The 19,240-nt window shown below is 41.0% G+C and overlaps 1 protein-coding gene across 6 annotated transcripts in view; it reads left to right on the top strand.

Annotated features, from left to right (window-relative positions):
• Nucleotides 1–19,240, top strand: part of BRWD3 (bromodomain and WD repeat domain containing 3) — a 286,770-nt gene that overhangs the window by 260,637 nt on the left and 6,893 nt on the right. For all 6 annotated transcript variants that reach the window (XM_033944590.1, XM_033944589.1, XM_033944588.1 and 3 more), the window contains 3 exons: nt 2,038–2,201; nt 6,835–6,932; nt 15,062–15,217. In XM_033944590.1, the coding sequence (XP_033800481.1) occupies nt 2,038–2,201; nt 6,835–6,932; nt 15,062–15,217 (418 nt within the window). The remainder of the gene's footprint in view (nt 1–2,037; nt 2,202–6,834; nt 6,933–15,061; nt 15,218–19,240) is intronic.

The following is a 19,240-nucleotide window of genomic DNA, read 5'->3' as shown; positions in this document are numbered from 1 at the left end:
CCCCTCTAGTCCCTCCAAGGTTTTGGAATCACAGGAAACTTGAGTATTGGGACAAAAATCCTTCCTAGGGCACTCAAAATTAGACTTGGTATCATTGACAAAACGCAAATGAGCAAACACCTTGGAACCCATGAGAAGACAGCAAATGACCCTACAGAGGTTCTCAGGGGATCCAGTTCTCAGGGATCTGACTCTGATTTTGTGAGTGTAATGCTAGAAGATTATATGAAATATTCAAGGTCATCTGCATAGCCTGGAAGTACGCCGGTGGCTGTTCAGGGGGGATTTCCCTTACAGAACGCTGGTCCGTTGCAGAAAGGTATTCTACAGGAACCAGAGATCCGGTTGGAAAAGGACTGACCTGGGTCAGGTTCAGTTCCTTTGCTCCGACAAAGTGAATCTTTAGATTTAGAGGTTTCCAGGTTGCAAGTGGGTGCTACCAGCCAAGAGTCTGTGGCAGCCCTGAACCAGGCAGAGGACCCGAGAGTGTGCAGACTCTTTAAATGAAGAGATGTAATGGAAGTCATTACAGTATCTCTGAGGGAGTTAAGTTTGGAAATGTCCCAGGCTTCCGTAGCTCAAATCTCTCTTATGACCTAGTCCATATGTTTTTTCCTTTACATCCAGAGATCACCATGATTCTTACAGAGCAGTGGTAGCTGCCAGAGGGCCCCTTGAGGTTTGCCAGTACCATGACAAAATTGTACCTGATGTCTCCTGAGTTCCATTAGTTATTTGTACCACCTAGGATGGATTCGTTGGCAGTGCCAGTTACGAAGCAGTCTCCATCAGCTGGTAGAAGTGCATAACCCATCAGTCTATACTGGTTTAGAGGGACTAAAGGAAAACAAATGAGTAAGATCTAATTTCTCCATGGATCCCCAAAAAGACATAGATTCTCTATGTGAAATAGGGAATGCATGTCTATATTGTAGGCTTGCCTAGATCATTCTCCACCCTACCCCTACCTTCTCTTGCCTTCTAGAGGTACTCCACTTCCCTATATGTGAATGACCTCCTTATGTGAAATGGCATTTCAACATTCAGGCCTCTCCAGTTGTTTAAATGCTGCCATTTACATATGGAGCTGCTTCCAAAATAAGTACCTTTTTTTTTTTTTTTGGGGGGGGGGAGGGTTACTGTTAAGATGTGTTTTAACACCACTAACTCATGCTATTTTAACACAGGTTCCATTTTATGCAATAAGACCTTGGGCTCCTTTTACGAAGCTGCGCTAGCATTTTTAGCGCACGTACTGGATTAGTGCGCGCTAGCTGAAAAACTACCGCATGCTCAAGAGGAGGCGGTAGCGGTTAGCATGCGGGGCATTTTAGGGCACGCTATTCTGCACGTTAAGGCCCTAATGCGCCTTCGTAAAAGGAGCCCTTAGTTACTAATCACTGGAGTTAACTAAAATAACACATCTTAGCATTAGCCCATATTGATAAGTTTCCTGTTTAATGTTTTAAGAGGCACAGCTTTAAGACTCTTCATTTGAAAATGTACTTTTACATAATGATTTTGTTAGATATTTCCAATGTTACATGCAAGATTTGGGGCAATAATTATAAAATATCTTTAATACATCCAGAAATTACTACTAGCAATTCTAATTAACATATACTCAAATCTAATTCCATAACATTTGATAGATTGCTGCATGGAAATAATATAGAAGTATAACTTTTATTGCAAACAGAAACAGTTTTCTATTTCTTTTCAAATCAACCCAAATGCTGAACAAGTGGCACCTCCTGGTTTTTCATATCATTACTATTAAACCTGATAGAAATGTACCAGTCAAATAATAATTAACAAGTGAGACCAAGTGCTTTATTTTTAGGGATCAGGCCTTAAGAAAATGTTGTACTAGGTATCAGATTTGTATTCAGTGGCTCTCTTGGTTGTGAGACAACACAGAATTTGCTACAAGAACATTGATATGAATATCTACACTTAAGACTTCACAGATTTCACTATCTTTCAAGAAGTCCATTAAAAGCATTCATAGCTAGATTTTTATTTTTCTTGTTTTAGATCTACAGCATGACCCTAAGATTGTCTGCCTTATGTGAAACGTATGTTAAAAATATTATCTCTGAGTACAAGGCAGCCATGCATTGGCAGATGCGGCGAAGGTCAAGATATAGAAAACGGCTTCGAAGCAGCAGTAGTTCACAGTTGAGCAGCAGAGCTTCCAGGTAGGGCTGCTTTCTTCATCTTCCCTCTGCAGGGACAAGCGCAGCTCAGAGCATGTTTGTTTGTTTAATTTATTTTAACCTATTTTTTTTTTTTTTTTTTAACAAATACAGAAAAGGAAACAAATAATTCACATCACATCCTTCCATCAATGGTCATATAGCTAACACAGTGCTCCCCCGCGGATTCGCGGTCCCGGTCATTCGTGGTATTTTCTGACCGCGAATGACTGGGCAGAAGAGGGCAGCCGGAGAAGCAGGAGAGGGCAGCCAGAGCACCGGCGAGTGAAGGAAATTACTCACAGTATGCTCCGACTGCCTCTTCCTGTACTAAAGTCGGGCCTCACCAATCAGGAGCTGCAAAGCAGTGTCAAAGCAGCTCCTGATTGGTGAAGCCTGACTTTAGTACAGGAAGAAGCGGTCGGAGCATACCGCGAGTGATTTCCTTCACTCGCCAGCGCTCCAGCTGCCCTCTCCTGTCTCCTCTGCTAAAAAACGTATTTGCGGTTTTTCAACATTCACGGGAGTTCCTAGAACGGAACCCCCCGTGAATATCGAGGGAGTACTGCAATCTGATCCTTGAACAAATATAGCAAGAATCTATCATAAACAATCTAAGCTACAAATATTATAAAAGAGAGAGTTACATCTCTATATGGTTAAAATAGATAGTAATCTGACCTGATCTGGCCTATTTAATAATTATCTTTATTCATGCCTTGTTTTGTTAATATCCTCTGCTTTGCCTTTTAGACCCCTGTTAATGAGTTTGCTCCTGACTCTCTGCAAGCTCCTTCAAATGCACTGGATCTAAGAAAACATAATCTTACCCCTTGTCAAAACATTTCCTAGGAAATTTTAAGGAGTGCTCATACCCAAAACTAATGCCCTGGAATGGAGCTTTTCCTGGTCTTGTATGTTTTGAAAGACACATCATTAATGATACATATTTTATGTCCTTGAAAAATTTGATCAAATAGATGCAAAACAAGTTTTCCTGAAACTGCTACGAACACACAAGGAGTGAAAATGAATAAATTTGAGTATAAATGAGTGCATGCGTAGTTGCTCTCAGTAGTAAAACGATGACATTACAGCCCTTGGTATCTAGGAGCATAAAAATGTAAATGAATTAGCCAAATTAGGCTTGCATTTAAACTCCCATACACATCTTTGAGCTAATCATGGAAGTGTGCGTAAGAAGTGATTAAACAGTGATTCAAATCAATAATTAAATTGCATCACCCCAGCTGTGTGCCATACAATAAATAATGTTCCAATTTCCAAAAAGAGCCACTGTAAACTACAATCATATGAAAAATTGTTTCTTTGAAAAAAAATCAGCACTCCTCTATTAGACAATGCGTGGTCCCTTGTCTGTGTTAGCACTGTGTAGTTCATGTGACATTCTAGTCAGTTAACATAATCCATCTCCGCTTTTCTTCTGAGGATCAGTTTTCAAGTTTTTTTCAAAGAGCCTTAGGTGGCACAGTAACAAGTTGGAAAAATGTTTGCAATAATGTTACTAAAGACTGTCTCAGTAAAAATACTATAGCTGAAGATAAGAGTACCTGTTTCTGAAACCGTAAAAAGAAATCTTTATAATCCATTTTATATTGCAACAAAGGTTGAAAATGTAAATTACTACTACTTCTAGAGCAGTGGTTCTTAACCTTGTTGGAGGTACTGAACCCCACCAGTTTCATATGCGTGTTCACCGAACCCTTCTTTATTGGAAAAATAAAATATGATTTTTACAAATTCAAAACATAGGTATACAGTGAGGGAAAAAATAATATCAATTTTGAAAACAAAAAAGTTCTCCTATATTTCGAATAATAATAACATAATAATGAAATTTACTGCAAATCAGTGTGACTTCTGCTGCTGCCTCTCAGAGACCAGTTCAGAAATGCGCGGCTTTACCTTGGCAAGTGCCACTCTCATGTCATTTTCGCAACAAAGTCTGTTGTTTTTATGTCCAGCATCCTCGAAAAGGATTGCTCGCAAAGATATGTTGTAACAAATGGTATGAAAATTTCCAGAGCTTTCTTAGCATTAACAGGGTACATTATCAATTGTTGACACCAAAACGTTGAGAGCGTTGTTGTTCTGAAGAGTTGCTGTTGAACCTGGCTCTGCTGAATTTCAATGATTTCATCGAGGTATTCATCATTGACATCTGTTGTCTCTAATCTAATCTAATCTAAACCTTAAGTTTATATACCGCATCATCTCCATGAGAATGGAGCTCGACACGGTTTACAAGAACTTAAAATAGTGGGTAGAGAAGAAGAAAAAGGATTACTTGAACTTATGTGTAGAAGGGGGGAGAGAAAGGGGGGAAGGATAGAGCTACAATTTGCTGAAAAGCCAGGTTTTCAGTTGTTTGCGGAATAACTGAAGGGAGCTCAGGTTCCGCAGCGGGGTGGTGAGGTCGTTCCAAAGACCTGTGATTTTGAAGAGAAGGGATTTTCCCAGTTTGCCTGAATAGTGGATGCCGCGTGGAGAGGGGAAGGCTAGTTTAAGCCTTTGGGCAGTTCTGGAGGAGTCAGGACTGGAGGAGTTGAAAGACAGTGGGATAAGAGGAGGCAGGATTCCGTGAATGATCTTGAAAGCCAGGCAGGAACATTTGAAATGGATTCTGGAGATTATTGGGAGCCAGTGAAGTTTGGCAAGGAGTGGGGAGGCATGGTCAGACATGGTCTCAACACTAAACGTGAACGGCTGTCTCACCCATGCTGGATATGACTCTCTTGTAGGGAAGTATCCGTCGAGAGACTTTGCAAGCTCATTTAAGTGTGTGGCAATAGTTTGCTTCAGTTCTGCGGGTACAGAAATGTCTCCGATTCCAGATACATCTTCAATCTTATTTACACAGTTGTCTAGCAGGGGAAAATTTGCGAAATTATCGTTTTCTGTTCGTCGTTTCCATAATGGTAGCGCTATATGAGTCGGAGGTGTGTTTTGACCTCCGCCGAACCCGCGAGACTGACTCACCAAACCCCTGAGGTTCGGTCGAACCCAGGTTAAGAACCACTGTTCTAGAGTCAAGAAAATAAATTGTCTAATAAAGCTCTGTATTACACAAGTGGCTGCACTAACAAAGGAAATCAGGCAAGAAGTGGTTAAGTGCAGACTCTTCATTCTTCGTGATCCATTTAGGAGAGCTTAACCAACAAGAGTGCGAAAAGAGTTGCTATGCCACTGTATTCTCCGGCAGTGTTGCCCTAAAAGTTATAAGGTAGGTCAAGCTGAAGGCAGGCCAGAGGTCCACCAAATCCAATCTTATTTATGCAATACTGCTCTCCCAATAAGGGAATCTTGGGGGGGGGGGGGGCAAAAGACACTGCAGCTGTAAGCAATCCAGCAGCAATGGAAGCAAATTCCTTCCAGGCTTAAAATCTGGCTGTTGGTTTACAGTCATTGAACTAACACTTTTTCCTAGAGGGTTGCTCTAATCATTTAACCTTAATATCTTTTTGTAACAAAACTATCATTTAAATTTGTGTAGATTAATGTATTAGCTACAGTGTCTTCACTAGCTTCTCTAGTCTTTTGATTCATAATTGACCTTTCAGAAACAAGCTACTGTAGTTGTTTTAAGGTTCTCCGATGTATCCAGATTATTAGATTATTCCTCAGACCTAAAGATGTACAAGTATAGTACAGGTTCATGCACAGATGCTTAAAAGGCTCATCTACTGCAATGAACTGTATAACTGAGTGAAGATCACTGTATCAAAGTATCTTTAAGCCATTCAGATCATTCTGGTCAAACTGCTTTATCATGATCAGAAGTTAAACTACATCACCCTCTTCTCATTGATCAAAACTGTCTCAAACAGTAAAATTTTAATCCTTGCACCAATGGTTCTCAAACTTGTCCTGGAGGAACCCCAGCCAGTAGGTATTAGAGGCAGGCTACTTTTCTGTGGGCCACCCTGTATAGCAGAGGCAGAGGGAAAAATCCTGAATGGATTATTGTTGCAGCAGCGTGCAACTATGGGGAAATAATCCTACTATCTAGAATGTCTCACTTGTATACTGGAAAAGAAATTACCCGCAATGGTCATATAGCTAATACAGTGCTCCCCCGCGAATTTGTGATTCGCGGTCCCGGTCATTCGCAGTATTTTCCGACCACGAATGACCTGGCAGCAGAGGGCAGCCGGAAAAGCAGGTGAGGGCAGCCGGAGCGCTGGTGAGTGAAGGAAATCACTTGCGGTATGCTCCGACCGCCTCTTCCTGTACTAAAGTCAGGTCTCACCAATCAGGAGCTGCGTGTCAAAGCAGCTCCTGATTGGTGAGGCCCGACTTTAGTACAGGAAGAGGCGGTCGGAGAATACCATGAGTGATTTCCTTCACTCGCCAGCGCTCCGGCTGCCCTCTCCTGTCTCCCCTGCTAAAAACCGTATTTGCGGTTTTTCAACATTTGCGGGGGTTCCTAGAACGGAACCCCCGTGAATATCGGGGGAGTACTGTAATCTGATCCTTGAACAAACATAGCAAGTATCTATCATAAACAATCTAAGCTATATAGCCACAAATATTATAAAAGAGAAAGAGTTACATCTCTATACGGTTAACATAGATAGTAATCTGACCTGATCTTTTTATATTTTTGTTATTCCAGTCCTAAAGGGAAGCAGAAACAAACCAAGGTGCAGCCCAAACCTGTTCAGAATACCTCACTCTCATTAACCAGGACAAATTCATCAGTCTCTTCTCAAGGTAAGGAAATGAAAATAAAGGAAACCCTTAAAAAATTCAGGCACAAAGTTTTGTTTAGTGTCGAGCAGTAAGTTGGACCCTAAGGGCCAGATTCTATATATGTCGCCTAACTTTGGAATCCGCGCACAACTTTTTTTGGGCGTGGTTATTGACCACACCAGTTTTCAGCCAATAAAAAAAAATGACATCACCAATTCAGAGTTTGACGCGGAACTCTTAGGATGCCTAGTGATGCCTAAGTTGAGGCACCCTTTAATGCCTAACGATACCTATGTGAAAAGTAGGCATGGTTAGGGGCAGAGAATAGGTGTGCTTGACTTAGGTGTTGCTAGGTATCTGAGTTAGGCACCAGTACATTAGGCCAAATAAAACATAGGCTATTGTACTGTCGCCTACCTTCTAGGATGCCTAGTGACACCTAGGCGCCACTAGGTACGATTCTATAAATGATGTCTAGCAGTTGATTGCCAAGCAGCGCCTACAGTGTACGCACGCTTAGGCGCCAATTATAGAATCTGGCCCTAAGTTTCTTTGGTATAAATAGAGGTATAAATAGAGGATTACTGCACAGGTCCTGGACCTGTTGGGCCGTCGCGTGAGCGGACTGCTGGGCATGATGGACCTCAGGTCTGACCCAGCAGAGGCATTGCTTATGTTCTTATGTTCTTGGTAATGAATTTTAAAATGTATGAAAATTAAAGGGGGTATAGTAAAGTATTTTTTTTTTTAATCATTTTGGAGGTTGCAAGCATCTTCCCCCCCCCCCCCCCCCCTCCTCCAGTTGAAGTTATTTCAATCTGTACACAGACAGTAGCAAGACCAAAATCCTAGCATCAGCCTGGGTCATATCACCTACCCACGTGGAAGACAATTTTATAAAGCATTTTTTGCACATAAAACACATTTTGCATGCAGAAGAGGACACGTAAAATATATATGCTTTCCAAGAGGCATTGTTTAAGCAGAGCTGTGGCAGAATTTCAAAATACCTTCAAAAGTTATGTGAAACACACTAAAACACCTATTATTAACACGCTTTTTTGTTTAAGAGTGATAACAATGAAACTTCCCTTCAAAGAGACAGAGGATCTCAAGTGTCTACGGTTAAGATCTTAGAGCTAATCATAAGGAATAACCTATGCGCAGACTATCATTGGTCCTACTCGTCTCAATGGGAGTACTATTTTAAAGATTTTTAAGTATATATATATATGTAAAAGATATTTTCTATTCAAGAATTTCTTTCAAATTTTAGTTGCAAAATGCTCAAAATAATTATTGCTCTATATTAATTCCGTTTTCATTATCAATCAATCTTGAATTAAAGCTAAGTAATGCTTTAATTCAAGACTGATTGATAATGAAAACGGAATTAATATAGAGCAACAATTATTTTGAGCATTTTGCAACTAAAACTTGAAAGAAACTCTTGAATAGAAAATATCTTTTACATATATATACTAAAAATCTTTAAAATAGTACTCCCATTGAGACGAATAGGACCAATGATAGTCTGCGCATAGGTTATTCCTTATGATTAGCTCTAAGGTCTTAACCGCAGACACTTGAGATCCTCTGGCTCTTTGAAGGGAAGTTTCATTGTTATCACTCTTAAACAAAAAAGCGTGTTAATAATAGAGAATTTCAAAATATACATGAACACGCCTAGGTGGCAACTTTTTAAATGGTCACCATCGTTTAGGCACCCCGAGACCACACAGTTGGAGTCTGTTGTGTAATGGAATCTGGGTGTCAGGTTCTTGTACATAATTCAAGTGTAATCTGATATTGTCATGCCTGAAATTTAGATATCCATCATTTCTCATTACTAGGGCTGTACTGAATATTCATATTTGATTTGATTCAGCCCCGAATACATTAGTCAGGTTCAGCCGAATAGTGATTTAAATTTGAATATGAATAATCTGAGGCTCTACTGTGCTAAATCCTACTGAAATAAACACTTGATCTCTGATTTCACATTGTTTCTTTTATTATTTGTTATGTTAAAACTCTGTGTCCATTATTTGTATTCAGTGTTTGTATTCAGCTGAATGGTAAAATATGCTAGTGGTTATATAGGTATGTGTACATATACACACAGACATATTCTGTACATTTATGCGTGTAATGGACGTCTAAATGTGGGTGCCTAGATTATAGAACTGCATTTTTAGAGTATATGTGTACATTAATATTGGCTTCTGATGGGTATAAATTTATGCAGGAGAATTGGTGCTCTACTGGGGATTATTGTACAAGCCTATGTTGTCTTTATATAATCTTCGGGAACATTTCACATAGGAACCCTCATATGAAATTACCCCCATAGCAGGCAATTTCATTTCTACAGGTAAAGCAAAGGTTGTCTATGGAAGTGGGATTTTCTTTTTTTTTTTATATAATTTCTTTATTCATTTTTAAACTTACATCAAGTGTACAGTAAATATCAACCAAATATAATACAACATCACTTGAAAAATTTTCAATATCATACACCAAGAAGATTTAACCCCCACCCCCTCCCAAATTCAAATACCACATGAAAATAATATCTTACAACAATCATCTATATATTCTTAATGGAAAAACAAGAAATCCCCCCCCCCCAAATCCACATGTGTATTAAGATTGGGAAAAGTGTAACTTATTCATTACTATAATTTAATAAAGGTCCCCACACATCCTTTAATTTATTATAATAACCTTTTTGAACAGCCAACGCTCTTTCCATTTTATACACATGGCAAACTGAAGACCACCAAAAACAATAATTCAGTCTTCTACAGTCCTACCAATTATGTGTTATTTGTTGGATGGCAACTCCTGTTAATATCAATAAAAGCTTGTTATTATTAGCAGATATTTGACATTTAGCTCTCATAGACATGCCAAATAAAATTGTGTCATATGACAATGCTACATGGTTCTCTAACAAACAATTTATTTGATCCCAAATAGACTCCCAAAAAGCCTTAATGAATGGACAATAAAACAATAAATGATCTAAAGTTCCAGCTTCAAGATGACAATGCCAACATCTATTAGACTTGGAGCAATCCAATTTTTGTAAACGAACAGGGGTCCAGAGTGCTCTATGCAACAGGAAAAACCATGTTTGCCTCATAGATGCAGACATTGTACACTTCATCCTCCAGGACCAAATACGTGGCCATTGAGACACACTAATTTCTAAAATAGCCCACCCTCTAGTCAGGTAAAATTACTCATACACAACCTATGTGGGTGTAATTTTATAACGGCATTTCTGTGGATGCTCCAAAAGGGGCCTATTTTATAACTGTAAACAAATATAAAAACAGCTTAATAAAAGTTACTGATGTATCAGCAAAAACAAATAATAACAGAAATAAATACATGTGTGAGGACCTTCATAGAAGGGAGAGGACCAGGAAGCCTAACAGCCTAAATAGACTCTACTATAGGTTCTAATCATAAATTCAAAGCATCCTACTTTTGTTACCAAAAATTGCTTTGTGCCAAAATAGTTTTGTCTGAATTCACCAAACAGATTTTATGAAGTGCAATCTTCAAATAAACTAAATATTTTAAATAAACTTATTTTAATTGCTTATCTTCTCAGCTGCCACAGAAAAGAACCTCTAGAAATCCTGACATGAATTCATGTTCCAAGTAGTAGAACTGCATCAGGGAAATTCATCATCTTACAAAATGGTCCTCAAGAGCACTGCTTACACCGACTGCTTGCTTATGGGTTCTTTATTTTCCTGGATAGTGTTCAAAGGAAAATTAACTGGCCTACTTTTGAAAGTATGGCATACTTTACATCAGTAAAGGTGGTTATAAAATTACTTTCACAATATTTTAATGATCCAGTGAAAGAAAATTGTCAGAACTTTTGTTCACAGCTGTTACTTGGTAAGGGTTTCTTTTACTAAGCAGCTAGCATGGTTCTTACCATCCCCGCAGCTGCAGCGATGGGCCCCGCCATCCCCAGATCCACCATCTCTCCTTTTCTCAACTACCCTTTTATCCAGCTTCTCTCCCTCCTTCCCCAGGGTCTACGAGTTCTCCCTTTCTCTTCCCAACTACCCTTCTATCCAGTATCTTTATCCCCCCTCCCCACTATCCCTTGTGTCCAACTTCTCTCATTTTCTGTTCCTTCCCTCCCTAAATCCCATTGTACACCATCTCTCTCCTCTGTTTTTAGACCCATTATTTCTTCTCGCTCCAGTCCGGTATATGCACATCTCTTTGAACCCCCCTTCCCTCCCTTCCTCCATGTACTTCTACACCACAGCCCCCCTCCCCTAAAGGCCTGAACACCCCCCAAAGGCCTCACACACACTCCCCCCCCCTCCGACGGCCTGCATATTCCCCCCTGGCCTCCCGGTCTTACTTTTACTTAGAACAGTGGAGCAGCCTGCAGAGAGGATCGCTGGTACTGTAGCGATCCTTTTAGGCTGCCATTGACCTCCGCTACTGTCGTTCCCTCTGCCGCGGTCCTGCCCCTCCCCTGATGTCAGGGGCAGGATCGTGGCAGAGGGAACGACAGCTCCGGAGTCCGCTGGTAGCCTGCAAAGATTGCTACAGTACCAGCAGATGTACCTCAGGCTGCTCCACGTCTGTAATTAGGTAAATGTAAGAGTGGGAGGCCAGGGGGGAAGCCAGAGGACACTGACTACAGCATTTCCCGACTGACCCTCCCCCCTTACCCCCTATAGCAGGAACAGCAGCGGCTGGCCAGCAAGAGGTTGCGCTGCTACTCCTACTTTAGTCACAGAATCGGGAGGCCGATTTTTTTTTTTTTTTTTTTTTATTTATTCGAATCGATTCACCTGAAGTGAATCGATTCGGATCGGAAATTGAGCAGCACTAGTATCCATAGTGTCTGTGGTAGCCAGGTCCCCTCTGTTATCACCTAGGCTACAGCTGTGTTTTAAAATGGTTGCCATTACTCTCAGTGATAGTCTTGTGGTACTACAGCTAGGGGCGCATTTCCATATATTGAGGACAATTTCCAAAAGTCATTTACCTGGGTGAAAGTACTGTTTGGAAATTCCCACTCTCCCTGTGCATAAAAGTACAGGCTGATGGTGTTTTTTGAGTCTGTGTGGCTGTCAAGACCGTTGCTTTTCCTTAACTGCAGTTGCTCTTTGCTATTCCCCCTTCAAAGTTGCTGTCCTAGGGGATCATCTAGTCTTGCCCAATGGTTGGGCTGGCCATGGTTGTGGGAGTTGCTGGTTCCCTTAAAATGCTGGTTAGTGGTATAGCCAAAGATTAAAACTATTAAGTCTTTGTGAAGGAAAAGGATAAGTAAAAGGCAGTTTTATGGTGGTTCAATCTCAGGCTCCCCAGCACCTGGTCCTAAGGGTCAGTGTGAAACTGGTACAGGTCTTGATTTAGTTTAGCAAAATCTATGAAATAGAGGAGACTGCCAATGGAAAAATAGTGAAAACTCCCATCTGTGGAGTTAGGAGACCCCAACCCAGTCAACAGGGCACCCTTAGCCAGTTAGGTTTATATGATATCCATAGTGAATATGCATTCAATATGTTAGTAGGCATGTAGTTAATTGTACAGGAGCCACCCAGCGCAATAAGGAAGGTGGATATGTGTAATGGAATTTCTGGCTTACTATTCATTTAGTTACATTCCTCAGGGACTGGATCTGAATTCTTAGCTCCCACACAATACTGACAAACAATTAGAATAGACGAAGTATTATAAAAATAAAGGCTACTTATTTACATGCAAGTGTGACTATTTAGGATTATGCAAACACAGAATCACTCAGGGAAAATAGCAGACCTATGGTAGGTATACTCTTACCAGCTAATTAGAGGAAATACATATAAAAATCCCTAGCTTGGCTCAGAATCTAAGAGCTGTTATTATTATCTCTCAGCAATAACAGAGATGACATACATCCTTATAATGAGGTCTTCCTCATAGTAATGCAACAGGAAGCAACAAGCAGGCAGGAACTCCCAGCAGTAATACAGGGTGGAGAAAGCAGTTGATAGACATCTGAAGATGAAGTTTTCGGGTTGGATGGAACACCAGCCAACTGCTTGGTTTCCAGAAGTGAGGCTTTCTCCTAAAAAAAGAAAGTCCCTCTCCATGTTTCTGAAACATGCTGTTCTGGAAGGTTCAAGTCCTGGAATTCGATGTTCTTGAAGATACAGTTCTTGGAATTCAGGAAAGTCCTTGACCTCTGCCCTCAGAGTGGTGAGGTCATGCTGACATCTGTACTAGGGTACAGGGCACAGGCTGCACAACAGCTCAGTAATCCAGTTCCAGCTGATGAGCACATTTAGGTGAAAGTTTGCCACTGATGATATTTGTCTTTGGCTATACAGCACTTAACACAAGCTACTGCTGGCTGAGAAACAGGCAGGCAAAGTCCATGCTGTTTCACAGCATCATCTGTGACATACTGCAAGAGGTTGTAGCCGTACTCCATTATTTGATATCTAGGCACTGCCTAGCCTTCTACACCTCCATTATATGCAAATTTATCTCATGCATATTCATTACAGGTACAGTTCCCCCTCCGAATCCGTGGTTTCAGAATCTGCGGATTTGGTTATTCGAAATTTTTTTTTTTTAAGGGGAAAAAAGCTTCATTTCGGACCTTCCCCCCGGCATCCCGGCCTTACCTGGTGGTCTAGCGGGCTTTTGGGACAGGAGCGATCTTCCTACACTCCTGCCCCGTGCAGATCGCCAATAGGAAATGGCTGCCATGAGCTCCCGTCGTAGACTTGAGAGACTACGGAAGCTCACGGCAGCCATTTCCTATTGGCGATCTGTATAGGGCAGGAGCGTAGGAAGATCGCTCCTGCCCAGAAAGCCCGCTAGACCACCAGGTAAGGCTGGCACAGACTGCCCAGCCCAGAGAGGAATGATCTTTGCTCTGCCTGGCCTGACACCGAAGCGGGGAAAGAGGAGACCGAAACACCCGCACTGGCCCCTGCAAACACACAGCATGCACAGAAGGAGGCGATCGGAGGTAAAGACCACCAGGTAAGGTCCGGGGGTGGGTCAGAGCCAGCACAAAGTTATTCGCGATTTTTCACACTTCGTGGTCCGGCTCTGCCCCTAACCCCTGCGAATACTGAGGGAGAAGTGTATCTGAAAACCTGACTGGCTAGGTGAATCCTGAGTACTGGGTTGAGAACTACTGCTACAGAGTGATAGAATTCATGAAATTCTAGCTGTTACATTGTGAAAAATATGTGTGCATGAATTGGACACATGGTAGAACACACAAAACTAGGTTAAATTAGCACTAACCTACAAGAAAACAAATTAGATCTAAACAACAAACTTATTTGACTTTGTTTTCTTTAACACAAAAGTGTTATTTATAAAAATCTTGTCCAGTGATGATCATTTTAAATAGAATGGTCAAGATGTTGCTTTTAGGAACTGGTACTAGGGGCTAGATTCACAAAGCAAATCGATCATGTACTGATCGGTTTGCGACCTCGGCCCGATTCACTTACCTCTCTGCCGACCATCCTCCGATCCGCGCATGCAAATGAGGGCAACGGCATGCAAAGTAGGCAGGGACACGATTCACTAAACAAAACCCTGCAATGCTGACTGGGCTGGCTGATCAAAAAAAAAGTGACTGCTGAGGACCAGTCGCTGAAGCCCTTTCCGGCTGCCCTGCCTTCTGCCGCCCTGCTCTCTGCCCTGTCAGCCCCTATCCTGCAGCGCCAAATGCGCTGCCTGCCTTCCTGCCCCGAACATGCTGCCTGCCTTCCTACCCCGAGCACGCAGCCTGCCTGCCTCCCTTCCCCGCACTGCTAGCCCATGTTTTTAACCCGCCTACTTTAAAAAAAATCTATGCCGGCCCTGAGGTCCAGCGCATGCGCAGACCATCTACAAATGATCTACAGATGGTCTATGCATGCACATGTATAGTGGGGCTTCGAGAATTCATCAGACCTGCCCCAATCGGGCCTGTTCAGGCAGGTTCGTGAATCTAGCCCTAGGTGGTTTACCTACCACTCAGCTGAATGGCAAGTTAAATTAGTTCATTACAATCATCAATGTATGATATGAAGGCTATTAACTGTGATGCACCAGTTCATTAATCAGCTTTGTTCTTTCCTAATGTCGCTACTTTACATTCTTAGTTTCAGATACTACTGAAGAGCCTTGTGGATCAGTCATTGATGAAGAGATGGATAACCAGCCATCATCATCTGGTTCCAATGCACAGAACAGAAATGAACAAAGTACTGATCCACTAAGTACTAGAAACTCCAGGAGCAAAAGCACACCAGTGAAAGGTAAAAGAGATGAAACGAGATACTTTTGACATTTCCTTTTGAAGGTAAAGGTAATTAATTGTTAAAAGAAATATAGAAAATGACTGCAGAAAAGGGCCACGGCCCATCCAGTCTGCCCACACCAAAGACCCACCCCCTATCTACCTCCATGAAGAGACCCGACATGCCAATCCCATCTTTTCTTAAAATCTGGCACGCTGCTGGCCTCAATTACCTGTTGCGGAAGATTATTCCAGCGATCAACCACCCTTTCGGTGAAGAAATATTTTCTGGTATCGCCATGAAATTTCCCACCCTTGATTTTCCACGGATGCCCTCTTGTCACCGTGGGTCCTGCTGTGGGCTGAGGCTGTTGACATTTGTTAGTTTACCACAGATCTCCTTTCACGCAGAGGGACTCGGTTAATAATTATGTTAACATGGTATTGCACATTAGTGACTCTAGCTATTAATCAGTTTAACTGCTAGTAAAACTGGATCAGCTTCAAGAATTATTTTAAATATAGGTTTTTAATGAAGTTATTTTTATTCCAAAAACTGTACATCATGCAACCTAGTTGTCCAGTTTAATTCAAATTTGAATGGGGTCTTTTATCCTGACAAAGTAGCTTTCCATTTCTCTCACATTAGCAGAAAAATACTTCTAAGAACAGTTTTAGAATCTCATGTGAATGTAGCAGCTGTACATTTTTGTAAAGTTTATAGCTATACTAATAAGAACATAAGAATAGCCTTACTGGGACAGACCAATGCTCCCTCTAGTCCAGTGGCCTAGGCCATTGTGCAGCATGTGCCCCTCATCCAATTTGATCTGCTCTATCCTTGTGATATAATTTGTACCCAGATAAGAACAGTGTCCCATTGATTGTCCTCCTTTCACCAGGTCTCTGAGATGCCTATTATAGCTACCTCATCATTCAGTGCTATATATTCTAATTTTCCTATTTTACTTTTTAGGCTTCTAGCATTTGTAAACAGACACTTCAAATTGTGTTTTTTCCTTGTATCTACAGCCTGCTGAGAAGTTAACAGAGAAAATTTGAGTCCTTTACTGCTTTCCTCTTAAATACTCATGACTTTTTTTCACCATTCTATTGGGAATCCCATAAATATCCTGTTTCACTAGTATCCTTCAAGGATATTCCACACCAAACCATCCACCCCTTGGCAACTGTTGGCTTTCCCCCATTCTCAGTTTAAAAGCTGCGGTATCTCCTTTTAAAACATTATCGCCAGCAGCCTAGTTCCATCCCTTCAGAATAAGCTTCCTCTTTCCAAAAAGGTTGCCCAGTTCTTAACAAATCTAAATCCCTTATCTCTGCACCATCGTCTTAACCATGCATTGAGACTTTGGAGCTCTGCCTGCCTCTTGGGAGCCGCGTGTGGAGCTGGGAACATTTCTAGAAATGCTACCCTGGTGGATCTGGATTTCATCTTTCTACCCAAGAGCCTGACTTCCAGAACACGACTTCCCACATATTCCTATGTCATGAGCATGGACCATGAGACACCAGCGAACTCATAAAGCTGCAGTTGCCAATTACACTGCTAGCTTTCACTCAAGGTGTGTAAAATAACAAAAACATGGAAAATGACGCACAATGCAAGTTTTACCAAAATATAATTATTTATTTATTGCTTTTATTTTTCCATCATGGAACTCAAAAGACCAGTTGCGTTAGCAGGAAGTCGTTATAGTTGCCGAAATGCTGGCTTTCTGATAACGAACTCAGCTCGATACTTCGAAGCTCCCCATTATATACCTTTAGTCCAGTGTGACATCATTGGCCTTAGGCCAATCAAAAACTAACAGAGGTGGTGCAAAGAAAATTCCTTTACATGTTTAAAAGTTTCAGAAATCATATTTGTTTTGTTTACATTCATTTCTGAATATACATTAACATTTTATTACATATCCAATATTCTTTTTGTCCTTAAAACTTATTTCAGACAGTTTGTCTATGTATCAAGCAAGCTGCTGAAATGTTCCTCAGCCCTATCCTGGAGGAGGGGTACTCCCTCCTCCTGCTTTGAACAACTAACAGTTTCATGTTACACCTAAAAAAATGCTGAAAACTGGTCAGCCTTAGAGGAAAAGGAGGGGCTGTTTCCCCCCCCCCTTTTTATGCTAGAGACTGCTACAGATCTCTGATTCTAACTTAACCATTTCATTTTAAGTACCCCTTCTTTGACAAATCATTCATATCACCACATATCACATTCAGGGGCCCCTGCCATACATTCATAACTGCACACATTACATGTCATTCATATTTAATGCATGTTATATCTCGGTTTGGGATACGTAATCTAATATGCTCTTCCTAACGAGCCTAAGGCACATCTGGTATCAATTAGAACCACGAGGCTAGAAGCGGGAAAACTAAACAAAAGGGACACAGGCTGAACACAAAATGGAGTAAAACCAAACAGAAGATACAGAAAGACAGAGAACCCAAAATGGAGTCCATGTATATCCTGATTTCCTCTATGATCTAGCTTAATAGCAAAGTACATAAAAAGAATATTATTATGCTTTTCCTTATTATTATGCTTGGCCTTGGTTACATCCATATTCAGATTTTTATTCACCAATTTTTCGTACGCTTCTATTGGGTGTGGCCTTAACTAACACATATGCTTATATCTAACTAGAGTAACTAGAGTTACTAGAATCATACGAAAAACCGGCGTGTTTGTAGAAAAACTTCACAAAATACTGCACTATCATGCCCTGACATTCATTCCATTACCGTCCCATAGACATCACCCCCTACTGTCCACGAGCCACTTCTCCTCAGTCATTGGTATCTACATGTACCAAAGTAGTGTATAAGAGAGGGTTGAAGTACAAAATTCCCAAACAGACACAAAAAAAAGCACCGGAATCTGGGGAAAACTTTGTTCTCAGACCTGACATGGACCGTGTTTCGTTGTGAAAACACCTGCCTCGGGGTTCTAACAATAAAAACTATACATATAATCAGCAAAAATATTTATGTATATACCCAATCAAAAAATATACATACATTATGGTAAACACAGGCAGGAAAAAACATACTAAACAAAAAACATTTTTACAAAATTGTGTCACTCCATTGTGTATATGTAGACGGCACAAGGACAAACAAATAAAAAAATAATAATAAAATACTTCTTGCCTGGGGTTGGACTACCAGGAATGAAAGTATGTGTGGTTACCCTGAACATGAGAGGAATGGTCAGCCCTATCAAACCTCCAAGGTTGTTGCAGTACTCTAAGAAAGAAAAAGCCCAACTGGTGCTATTGCAGGAGACTATCTTGCCAGGGTTGAACATGAGAAATTGCAGTGGGATTGGGTTGGCCAGTTGGCTGCTGCTTACCATAGAAATTGGAGCTTGTTGTGTATGGATTCATAAATCCCTACCCATGCAGATCTACAGGAAGCATGGTGGATGCTGAGAATACATGTTGCATTGTGCTCTGAATGCTAGCAAACATGTATGGACCTAATGCAGATAGAGAGTTCTATGAGGGATTAATGTAATAGCTCTTGGACTTTGGGGTCTCCTCATTCTGATAGGAAGGGACTGGAATATATGCTTGGATGGAAGGCTAGATCTTTCTGGCCCCAGGAAGGGAAAAAGGGGAGTTAAGGACCCTACTTGATCTAAAGTAGAATCTGGGAATAGAGGACATTTGGCATAAGTTTCAATCTGGGTAACAGGATTACACTTTTTTTTTCCAGGCACCAGTTATACAGAAGGCAAGACTTTTTCCTGTGCTATTCTAGCTCCAGAATCTTTATTATCCTGTCTCTTCTCTGATCACTATCCAGTCACTTTGGAGATCCAGGTGGGAGGGGGCATATTAGACGAATCACTACAAGGAGACGTGGAGGGGCATTTTCAGTATGACGTTTAATCCAATTTTGGATGTTTTGGGAAAAAAACATTCAAAAATCCAGTAGAGAAAATAACCATTTTCAAACCAGATAAAATGTCTATCTTTTTTTTAATAGCCATTTCCTAGATGTGTTTGTC

The sequence above is a fragment of the Geotrypetes seraphini genome, chromosome 5 (genome assembly GCF_902459505.1).
Source record: "Geotrypetes seraphini chromosome 5, aGeoSer1.1, whole genome shotgun sequence".
Taxonomy (NCBI): Eukaryota; Metazoa; Chordata; class Amphibia; order Gymnophiona; family Dermophiidae; genus Geotrypetes; species Geotrypetes seraphini.
Note: the sequence above shows the minus strand (reverse complement) of the source record. Positions and strands in the feature narration are given on the sequence as shown.